Source organism: Muntiacus reevesi, chromosome 21 (genome assembly GCF_963930625.1).
Source record: "Muntiacus reevesi chromosome 21, mMunRee1.1, whole genome shotgun sequence".
In the NCBI taxonomy this organism is placed as follows: domain Eukaryota; kingdom Metazoa; phylum Chordata; class Mammalia; order Artiodactyla; family Cervidae; genus Muntiacus; species Muntiacus reevesi.
The window spans coordinates 27978462-27990848 of NC_089269.1; the positions used below are offsets into that span (position 1 = coordinate 27978462).

At 35.4% G+C, this 12387-nt stretch overlaps 1 protein-coding gene across 1 annotated transcript in view; it reads left to right on the plus strand.

Moving 5' to 3' along the window:
* ROBO1 (roundabout guidance receptor 1) overlaps positions 1 to 12387 on the plus strand; it is a 444051-nt gene that overhangs the window by 367782 nt on the left and 63882 nt on the right. Inside the window, exons 9-15 of the mRNA XM_065913546.1 lie at positions 1576 to 1781; positions 3281 to 3362; positions 3525 to 3693; positions 3777 to 3943; positions 9773 to 9894; positions 10738 to 10969; positions 11935 to 12056. Coding sequence (XP_065769618.1) covers positions 1576 to 1781; positions 3281 to 3362; positions 3525 to 3693; positions 3777 to 3943; positions 9773 to 9894; positions 10738 to 10969; positions 11935 to 12056 — 1100 coding nt within the window. The remainder of the gene's footprint in view (positions 1 to 1575; positions 1782 to 3280; positions 3363 to 3524; positions 3694 to 3776; positions 3944 to 9772; positions 9895 to 10737; positions 10970 to 11934; positions 12057 to 12387) is intronic.

Below are 12387 nucleotides of genomic sequence, written 5' to 3' on the forward strand. Positions count from 1 at the left end.
TTTCTTAGATTTGTCTTTTGAATACTCATGACATAAAATTTTTGAACTAATATTCAGAATTTTAAATTTTAATAATGAAAACTGAACTTTTTTTTGTTTGTTTAATCATTTACAAAACTATCTATGAAATTTCACCTAAATTGCTGAGGTCAAGGGATAGAAGATCTCTCTAATGCAGGATTTATTCTTGTTCCACTACAGTTGTTGTGGATTTTTCCCTAAAATTATGATTTTATTGTCTCAGCTAAAGTTTTTAGATTTTTTTCGTATAATAAAACGGAGAAGGCAATGGCACCCCACTCCAGTACTCTTGTGTGGAGAATCCTATGGATGGAGGAGCCTGGTAGGCTGCAGTCCATGGGGTCACACAGAGTCGGACACGACTGAGCGACTTCACTTTCACTTTTCACTTTCATGCACTGGAGAAAGAAATGGCAACCCACTCCAGTGTTCTTGCCTGGAGAAACCCAGGGATGGCAGAGCCTGGTGGGCTGCCGTCTATGGGGTCGCACAGAGTCGGACACGACTGAAGCGACTTAGCAGCAGCAGCAGCATATAATAAAAGTAATTTTATTTGTATTTTATAAAAGTTGCCTTCCATTGTTTCCTTTCATAGGACGTTAAAACTGTTAAGATAATACAATTAGTGAAAGCATCTTGCCATTCCTATAATTCTGATATGGAAGTGTATTATATCCTGAGTTAGGTATCAGCTTGAGTTATATTTTTGGATCTGTCATTGTTTAGTCGCCAAGCCTTATCCGAGTCTTGAGACCCCAAGGACTGTAGCCTACCAGGTTCCTCTGTCCATGAGGCTTCCTAGGCAAGGATACTGGAATGCATTGTCATTTCCTTCTCCAGGAGATCTTCCTGACCCAGGGATCAAACCTGGGTCTCCCTCATTGTAGGCAGATTCTTTATCACCTGAGCTACCACCTACCAACAGTATTTTTGGACAATTTCCAGTTTCCCTGAATCTATTAGGACTGAGATATGTTTAAGTATGTACTCTTTTAATAGAAAAAATTCCAATATCGAAAGAGCTCTGTCATACTTATTTGTCAGTTATCAAAGTCCAAAGCATGTTTTCGGATACAAAATTATCAAACATGCTGGTGTGATACCATCATTCTGTCTCTTGAACACAGAACAATGATCAAGTTGGCTTTGGTTCATTTATGAAAATCTGTCTCATACGTTTCCTTGGGGTAAATAGTTTTTTGTTGTCATTTTGTGTTGCACATATTTTAAAATTTAAAAAGCACAGTACTCCACTTCTCACCACCGTACATCTTCACAGTCCACATGTACTCTCTGAACTCTTAAATTAAACAGGTCCCTGGACAATGCAGTAAGCCTAGTCAGTGGTTGGTCACTTGAAAGGAGTACATTGTATCTCATTTTCATATTCTGAATCAGTACATCATAGAAATGCATTCTGAATAATGCATGTCTCCTACTTTAATTACTTGTTTAATTAGTGTGTTTCAAAGCCTAGAGCAACTGCTGTTGCTCAGATGATTAGAAAATTGCTTCCAGTTGCAGAAATCTATTTCCTGTTGTTTCTGCTGGCAGTGATTGCAGACCGACCTCCCCCAGTCATTCGACAAGGTCCCGTGAATCAGACTGTAGCAGTGGATGGTACTTTGGTGCTCAGCTGTGTGGCCACAGGCAGCCCAGTGCCCACAATTCTGTGGAGAAAGGATGGAGTCCTTGTTTCAACCCAAGATTCTCGAATCAAACAGCTGGAGACCGGAGTACTACAGATCCGATATGCTAAGGTAACTTGTGACACCCTGGGTTTCCCATTTTGCTCCACTTTGTTTTTGCCTCCAGCAAACCAGTGTTGAAGCCTCAAATTTTAGAAATAATGCAATGCTAATAGCAGTATTAATATATTTGTAATTCGATGCTTTATTCTTTCAGCCACTTCTCTGTGTATATTTCTGGTGATAATGACTCATGATTTAACCCATGGCAAGTAGTTTAAGATTTTACATGGAGGAGAAAAGGATGAGAATTTGTGGGAGAAAAAAATACCTCCCAAGCAGTGATATAATACATTCCTTCCATCTTTCAAAGTTATTTTCCAGTACTATATTATGTGCTGTAAGCTTCAAGAGTTCTATTGTGAATATTTGGTTCAGCGTTTCGCAATTACAGAATATTCTACATGCAAACAAAAATGATAAAGCAGTGTATAGATTCAGTGTACATTTCAAATCAGAATGTGAAATGATGAAATCTCACAGGTTTGTGGGAACAATTTAGGGGATTTACCTTCCCAGGACATCACATCCCATACCTGTTCTTTTCAGGACTGTATTGTTTTGTTTTGATTTTTCTTTTTCATTTTAGGTCAAGACGAGACAAGCTCATGGGGCATATGAAAGAATAGCTTTGACAGCAATAAACATAAATTTCAATTGCTTTATTGCCTATTATGAGCGGCTTCTTTAGAGTTTTGGATCAACATAGTTCATTTCATGTGCCATGAAAGTTAATATGTTGTACTTTTTTGCGACAATGATTGTGATTTTGTTATTACAATTGCCAGAACAAGATGACAGTATTCTTGCTTTATCCAGTATTATTTGCTGATAGAGCTATTGCCTTAAGCAGAGGTATATGGGCTCATTATGCTACTGGGGATTTTACCGTTGAACATGTGACCTGTGTTTGTTTTCTGGCAGCCAGTCTTTTGAAGGGGGAGAAAGCATCATTCTAGCTGGGGTCTAACTTTATACTTGCTAAACTGCCTGAAGTTACAGGTTAAAAAATAAAGTGAGAAAAAAGAGGGAATGCTTTAAGAAGAAATCATTTTGTGTGTATCCATTTTCTTTAAATACCTATTTATCTCCTTTATCCATGTGGATGTAACTCAAGTAAAATATGAAACAGCAAGAAGAGTCATTGGCTATACTTTATTAGCCTTACTATGTGACTTAGTAAATATGAAATATAAATCAGTATTAAAGATTAACCCTTTGAATTTAAGGTTATATACCTCGTGTACTGTCCCTGACAGAGAAATTGATGCTGTTAATGCACTTAAATACTATATCTTTATCATACGATTAGAATAACAATTTGTCTTTGTCTTCATGCAGTATTTTAATTCACATTCAATAAAAACATGTTAAATTAAGAGGAAGCTTCTGGTTAGTGCATTTTAAGGCAGCTATCCATATTCATGGGCCATATACAAAACTATAACTGTTTTTCCAGCCCAGTGAGCTCTTGATTGTTCCAGATATTTATTTTCCGTCTGTCTTCTCAGCTGGGTGATACTGGTCGATACACGTGCATTGCATCAACCCCCAGTGGTGAAGCAACGTGGAGTGCTTACATAGAAGTCCAAGGTACATTTGATAGTATTTTACCTTAAAGTTTGAAATGTAGTTGTTTACTTCCTGGTAAAAAGATGAAGTGGATGTCTTGAAGTCTAAGTAGGGGATGGATATTTTATCTACATTTATGTGCTTCTCTGTGTAAGCATCTTTCATTTCTTTCTTCTTTGTTAGAATTTGGAGTTCCAGTTCAGCCTCCAAGACCCACTGACCCAAATTTAATTCCTAGTGCCCCCTCAAAACCTGAAGTTACAGATGTCAGCCGAAATACAGTAACGTTGTCATGGCAACCAAATTTGAATTCAGGTGCAACTCCAACATCTTATATTATAGAAGCCTTCAGGTAGAGCAAAGATGATGTTTCCTAGTTCTCTTTTTTGATTTACCATTAAATCTGCATATTCTAACTTGCATCTCTATCCATAGCCATGCATCTGGTAGCAGCTGGCAGACCGTAGCGGAGAATGTGAAAACAGAAACATTTGCCATTAAAGGACTCAAACCTAATGCAATTTACCTTTTCCTTGTGAGGGCAGCCAATGCATATGGAATTAGTGATCCAAGCCAGATATCAGACCCAGTGAAAACACAAGGTAAGTATTGATTTACTCAGCCTTAGGACACCTAACTTATCTTTAGATGTTACAGTTATACAAATAAAATCATTTGTACTACATGCTAAGATTATATATTTAAAATATATCTGTTTAAGTTGCTCAATTAATTTTTAAATCATGGTGTCTGCAAACTTTCTTTTCTTGACTATGCACTCCATGACTTGACAAATAACAAAGAAATGTTTCTCATTTTATAAAGTCACAAATCCAGTGAGCAAGAATATTATGGGAATATTTTTAGAATATATTCAGTTTCTTGATTTTTAAATATGACTACATGTGAATGTAAAATCTTAATCACAAATCTTTTTGTGATTTAATCTTAATCACAAATCAGAAAATATTTAATTGTATTTAAAATTAAGTAAATTTTGTTTATGAGATTAATATTCATGACGTTTGGAATGAGTCTTGAACATTACAAACATAATCAAGTAACACTCTCTAGAAATCACACAAATGTAAGAGATAGTTGTTCTTAACCCCTCTGTCCAATCTCCTACAAAGCATGGAAAAAAATAATCTAGGTCTGTATATTCTTTGGTCTATCTTTTCATTGTCAGTTATGTGAAACATAACATATTAAATTTTCCAATGGAAATCATGTATGTGTTCATCAGAGCTGGGTTAAAGAAACAGATACAAGGAAAAGTGAACATGTTGAAGCTGCTTCTAAACACATTTGAAATTGGAAATTTTTTCACTTGAACCACATTCTGGATATACTGCTTTTTATTGTCTTTCATGAATAGGAATTATTTTTAGCTTTCAACAGATTATTATCTCCTATTCACCTTCTTGTTCCTCCTGTTATTTTAATGTTTAAGCAGTGGTAAAACTTATATATCAAAAAAAAGGTGAATTTGAATCAACCTGTACCTTTTATTTCAACATATTGTCATCACAGTTAAAATGTACTTTATTCATATAAGATTAGTAAAGAAAGGTTAGCTCTAGATGGTAGGAATTAGAAATATAAGATCTTTTGTCAACATACAGAGGAATCATAATGTCTCTATCTTTGTGTATTTCCAAAGCAAAAATTGAAACTTAGTTACAGTGATAGAAGCAAATTGTACACAGAAATACTGAAAGATTTAAATTACTTTTTCCAGGTTTGGGAGAGAGTCTAGCTGCCATGTGGGACATTTTGTCTTCTCTAGAGAGCATATAAACCTTTTGAGAAGGACGTTTTGTTTCAGAATTCCCAGAAAAAGCAAACCAAGCTATGGAACACGCCCATGTCTGTTTCTTGCTGTGTGAAATCAACACACCCAAATGCATATATTTGCTATTATGAGTCACTTCACCAGTAGCTTTAATAGTCTTGGAGCCTGCCTTAAGGCAGTTTGAGGTTTTCAATGTTATATACGCATTTGTAAAGAATGCAGAAACTGGGACAGCTGTAAACTGAACTGAAACTTTGGTCCCCAGTGTAGTGGTCTCTACCCAGTAGACCTTAGTGAAAGTTTTTGATTAACTGTGATTCTGTCATATACACATATGAATGATTTTGTAAAATACATCCTCAACTGTAAATGAGAAGTAGTTAATGATTTATCTGTTAACTTGTTTTTAAAAATTTTAATCTACTTTCCTTTATACATGATAGCTAGTAGAACAACCTAAATGAAATGAACCCATGTCAGCTGGAAAATTGGAAACAGTGAAACAGACATACAATTTTGAAATCAAAGAACTTGTTATCTCAGCTCCTTAGTCTATTAGCAAGCTAGTGAGTCCTGAGCACTGGTTACCTTAACTATATAATGGGGCTAAAAATCCCTACTCCCATAGGATTGGACAAGGATTAAATTAGCCAATTTTATGAATATGCAGGACTCAGATTTCTTTTCTATGTTATACCATAAGACTTTGTCATTTGTCATTGGATTTGTATTCCTTTCACTGGACTAAAAATAAGGGAAGTTCATAAAATTTGAGAAACACAGCTAGCATGCTGAATGAGAGAACCAGAATTAAGTAACTCGACAGACTGGAATGATGGGCCAGCACTAACAAGATTAAAATTAATGGAGCAAATTTAAAAACCTGGTACTTGAACTTAGGTTTTAAAATTTAGCTATAGAAGGATAGGCTGAGGATACTGGGCTTAAAAGGAGTATGTGCATTGGGTGTGTTGAGGGCAGGGTCGGGGGGAGGGTGACTTCAGTGTTTGAAGTCGATTAGAACACCTCCCAGAGCCAACTGAGTGAGTAGTTGTCGGAAAATCAAATGTAGTCTTAGCAGAATTAAATGCAGAGCAAAATCTGAACTGGTCAGATCACGAATAGAGTAATGTGTTCTTTTTTGAGCACTACAATTTCAGGTAGAATTTTAAGATATTTAAGAGGAAGATGAGGATGGTTGGGGAGGCTGCATTGAAAGCCAAAATTCTTATCACTGGGAAGAAAAAAATTCAGAACTTGGCACAAAAAATATCCCCCAAAATAATAAAGTTAGACTAGGCTTGATATATTTTTTTCCTTAATATTTTAAGAGACTTGTGTGTGAGCAAGATATGGTTGTACTAACTCCAGGCACCTTAATAAGACCAGCGAATGGAAGTTAACATTGAGGCAAATTTCACTGTCTAGTTTTAAACAGCTTTTGAGACACAGTGAAGCTGAGCTGAGTCAGACCATAGCAGGAGCCTGGGAAGAACCTGGGAAAATCCAATTGACAGAAACAGAATGCGTAAGCAGTTGGGGAAGAGCCGAGGTGGAGGGAATTCAGGAAAGACTTGTTGGAAATTGATTCACAAGAAGCAGGCAAGCTTCTTGTTTTCATAATTTTTCTTTTTAGTATTGGTGGACTGATTGATTGATTTGGCTGCATTAGGTCTTAGGCGTGCCCCATGGGATCTTTAGTTGTGGCATCCAAACTCTTGGTTGTGTCATATGAGATCTAGGTCCCTGACGAGGGTTTGAACTTGGCCACCACATTGGGAGCGCAAATTGTTAACCACGGGGCCACCAAGGAAATCCCAGCATAACTCCTTTAACTGCTTCTGCAGCATGGTTGCAAGAAAGTCTTCCCCAAGTGGAGATTCCTATGAGTGAACTGGGTCATAAGTTAAAGTTGCGCATATATAGGGCATAGTTTCCTGTTCAGGAGTCAGGTAGACCAATGTCACAGTAACCCTATCCCAGGGTGATCAAAATGTGCTCTCTCAAATATAAGATTTGATAATGCAAGGGAGATGATATGGGCAGCTAGCAGGTGACATGGGGGGATTGGAGACACTGCTGAAATGAAGGTGGTTGTTGCCACTGTTAATACTATTCTTTATCTACATTCTGTCCACACAGCATTCTTGAACCCTATCTTTTAAAGAATGTGTACACAGATGCAGAATATACAGGATACCTATACAGGATAGGTCTCTAGGTAATAAGAGACCAATTATTGTAAATAATGATATGGGACCTGAATAATCCCACCCTCAAAGATCGTGTTTAGGAAATTCCAATACTGGGGAAATGGCAGGGGTAAAATCATATCTAAGATTTCCTCCAAGTTTGAGTCTGAATGTTGGGAAGACCTTTTACATGATAATACACTTCTTTCAGGAGGAGAAGGAAAACAAGAACAATAAAGAGACCAATTAATAAATGCCTCAGTATTACACTGTTAAACATTACTTTCTATTTTTCTTGTGAGGAATTTTCTGAAATAATGTTCTATTTCTAAGATGGTTACAGTAGGCAAGAGAATCTAGAAACTTTCATGAGAGGCTTAACTAGCAAGGTTACCTCAACCAGAGAAATTAGAGATTGCCATGCAAATTATAGTAGTTACCTTTAAAAATGATTACTGACATGTTTGAAGATACTTCCTAGAAGGCAGATGATTTCCCTGAGGATGGAATCTTACATATGAGAGAGCATATTTAGAAGCTAATATGTATAATATGTGTATGTGTTCCATACAATAATTCACTTCAATTCAACTCGTGTTAATTAAACACATTCTATATGTATGTCATTGTGCTAGGTATTCTGCGTTCATAAAAATGGACCCAATCCCTACCTTCAACAAAAGGACTCTATATGCCTTAAGAAATTCAGTTCTTACAAAAACACTCCAAAATGACTTCCACTGATACTGCCATTTGACAGATGAGATAACTGAAAAACAGTGAGGTTACAAAATCTTCCCAGTGTTACATAGCTGTCAAGTGGCTGAGTTGGGGAGTTGCCAATTCTGTCCGTGAATGCCACTCTTGCCCTAGAGATAGATGGTAATTAAGTTCTACGAGCAATGGAGACTAGTGAGTAGGGAAAATATACCTGAGATGGAAAACTTACAATCAAGTATTTTCTATCTGTAGTCTGTGGCCTGAAGACCAATGCAAGCCAAAGCTATTCCTAATGTATGATAAAATATGAGAAGACAAAACTCAGTTTTTCTCATATTGCTTACTTTTAAGTTTATGTCAGGGGCTCAGTGTGTGTGTGTGTATATATATATGTATGTATGTGTATAAAATCAAGGTTTTACATCAAAGATTCTTGAATAGCACTCTTGATCTGTCATCTGTTTCATTTGCCTGCCTTCCCTGAACTCCATCAAAGATACTTACCAACCTCATTTGTAAAAATTTTTATTGAAGTATAGTTGATTTACAGTCTTGTGTTAGTTTCAAGTGTCTAGCAAGTGAATCAGTTATACAAATGCATATATCCACTCTTTTTAAAATTATTTTCCCAGATAACTGATCTCACTTTTAGTATCCATGTTTTTGTTTTCTATCTAAACTCAGTTCTTTATTTAATTATTCATAAAACTAAAATTCTTGTTTCTGTTGCTTATGAGATGGAAAATAGTCTAGATTATATGTGCCAAAATACAGTATTTGAGAAGGACAATTCTGGATATGAAAGTATTGATTTTCTTCTCTTGTTCATACTAATGTAAACAAAGCAAAGCATCTGTATTTAGAAAATCTCTGTAGAAACAGGCAATTTTTATCAAGTACAGACTTTTTAGTAAGTTTAGCAAAAATACTTCTTTGTTGGGAAAAAAAATCCAACATAAATGAACACTAGTATCGGTTTTAATTATTACTATATTCTTGGTCTTCTTTCTAAAAATGTTGATATTTTTGAGATTTAAGATTTTGAGATTTATTGAACCTTTTTGACAGGGCTTCGATAATTAAAGTAATGCAACCATCAATTAAATAGATGTTAAGTACTCTTTTCTCATCAGATTTATTCTGTCCTATCCTGTTGATGGTTTCCATGCCCCGTTTTATAACCACTAACTTATATCTTATTTGGAAAGATATCCAGGTTTATCTTATAAGATGAGGAGTGTCTAATTTCTTTTTGTGCTTGCTTTTCACTTAGGTGTTTCCATTCTCTTCGTTACTCATCTACTGCATCACAAAACCTGGATATCTCCTTTCTTGCATAGTTAGGATCACTACAGAAGGTTATGTAACAAACTCAGAGGGGATTGCACTAAGCCCTTCATCCTAGGCAAGAAAGCGATCATTATGTGATTAGGAGGAGCCATCAAACACTGCTGTTTGCCATTGTTATTTTTGCCACCTGCTCTGTTTTGCTTTCTATATGCCCTCTGCTTGTTATCTCTCTCTCTATGCCGTGTCCTCCTGATTCTAGTAAAAAGGTTAAGTTGTTCCTATTTTCTTCTGTAGCACAGATTGGAATTATTCTTCACAGTTGGAATGATTCTTCTTTTCTGAGATTTTCTATGAATGAAAGGATTGTTTCCCCATGCTTTTATTCAAGTCAGAAACATTGCCTAGGCTTTGACAGTCTTCTGGGATTGTTGCAGATGTTCCCCCAACCAGCCAGGGGGTGGATCACAAGCAGGTCCAGCGAGAACTGGGAAATGTTGTTCTGCATCTCCACAACCCCACCATCCTTTCCTCCTCTTCAATCGAAGTGCACTGGACAGTGAGTCGTTGTTTCTGTTGTAATATTTGATCTCAGTATTAATAAGCAGATGACTTTTTGGAGATCATTATATGAAAAATATACATATATATATATAACAGATAGTTAAATTACATATATCTGTTCCTTACTTCCCCACCAATGGTAATTTTATAATGTAAACATTGTTTGTTGTGGTAGCTATGAAATAGTTTTAAACAGAGAAAAATGTTATCTTGCATGTATTTTATATTGTGCTGCAGTAATGAACTGGATTGGGAAGATCCCCTGCAGGAGGGCATGGCAGCCCACTCCCGCATTCTTGCCTGGAGAATCCCATGGACAGAGGAGCCTGGCGGGCTGTGGTCTATGGGATAGGGAAGAGTCAGACCTGATTGAGTGCCTAAAAACACACACAATGAACTTTACCAGTCTCAAAGGAAACAAGCTATATATTCCTAATACTCTTCAAAAGAGTATGTCTAACTTATGGAATTATTAACATATGAAATTTTTTCACTGAGAACTATTTCTAAATCGCAATAAGTAGTCTTTTAAAATAAGAAAATGGAAAACACTTGTTGTTTCCTCATCCCCTTGACACTGACTTATCTCTTGGTGTGGTGCACCACATTTCTGCATGAATCATAGAAATTAATAGCTAATATTATGCATTTAGGCTGGAGAAGTGAACAGATTACAAAAGATAGTGATTTGTTTTTCATATTCTACTTAATATAGACTAGATAACTGTGAGAAGAAGCCAGATAGAACTTTTTTGCCTTTTGTCACATTAATTTTCATGATTTTCTAAAAAGTCAATGGAAGGCATGAGTGATTGCATTTTATTTGTCATTGTAATAGGTGGACCAACAGTCTCAGTATATTCAAGGATACAAAGTTCTTTACCGCCCATCTGGAGCCAACCATGGTGAATCCGAGTGGTTAGTTTTTGAAGTGAGGACCCCAACCAAAAATAGTGTGGTTATCCCTGATCTCAAAAAAGGAGTCAACTATGAAATTAAGGCTCGTCCTTTTTTTAATGAATTTCAAGGAGCAGATAGTGAAATTAAATTTGCCAAAACCCTAGAAGAAGGCAAGTATAATGAAATATGTCATGACTATGCATTGCAAAACTTTCATTAGGCTTTTATTAACTTAATTGAAAATTTTTAATGGTAATAGTGACATTATTAACTGTCTTGGTAGTGAGCATTATATTTTGTTAATAGAAGTTATTTAATTAGAACTACTAAAAACTAAAGTCTGTAATACTTGACTTGCTTTAAAAGTGGTCTATATAAAAATGTGCAAATGTGAACATTATTTTACTTAATGATGTATCTTGGATATATCTAATTATTCAGAACTGAAATTCACATTTAAAGATGTAATTATCCTCAATTTGCTTGCCTTTCCATTAATTTTTTCATTCATTTATCAAATGTTATTTTGAGTGATGATTTGTAAATAAAGTGAGTAATGTCTTGGTTTGCCCAGGACCTTCTGGGATTAACATTTTATGGCTCATGTCCCTAGAAAACCCTCAGCTCTACACAAACCAGTATGTTTAGCCACCATATAACTGGAAATTAAAATTATATTTACATAAAGGTTACAAGTTACATGTCACAAGTATAATCTTTAGAAATAACAAGAATTGTTCCTTAATTGTTCCTTTGATTACAATAAATTATAATACAATTAATGTCATGGATGGTTAGTGTTTATACTTTTGAACATTTTAGGGAGAACATAGGACTATGGTAGGAGAGAGAGAAATTCTCCTGGAATGTATTGTGGAGATTATATATATAACTTTGGTTATAGAAAATTCACAGTAACAATAGGTTAGCAGTATTGAGGAAAAATTTAAATAGTTTGGGACTAATCAGACTTGGATGAGATATATCTTTAAAAACTATATATATACATATATATATATATAGACATAAACTTTCTATGTTTTGTTTAATGGTTTAAATGCCTGCTTTCAAGCTTTAAAATGCCTGTTTTCTAGTATGCTTATTTATAAACCTGCTCTTTAAAATAATTTAATAGCACCCAGTGCCCCACCTCAAAGTGTAACTGTATCAAAGAATGATGGAAATGGAACTGCAATTCTGGTTAGCTGGCAGCCACCTCCTGAAGATAATCAAAATGGAATGGTCCAAGAGTATAAGGTAAATAACATGTATAGTAAAAAAGCAAACTTGGTTATATTGGTCATGGATATTTGGCGCCATCTGCTGGTGGCCACAGCAACATAAATTATTTTTTAAATACTTTGCTTAGTCAATAATTGTGAAATACTTTTTTCTTAAGCCGTTTGAAACAAAAAATAATTTGAAAAAGAGTATTTACCTGTTCACAGTATATATAGGTACTCACACAAACAACACATGTAAAGGCTAATCAAAGTTTCTCCCCCCCCCTCCAAATCAAGCTTAAATGAATTTGCAGAATTAGTTTGCCCCATGGAATTGTATCAGATATGGTTTCTTTCTTTTTTTC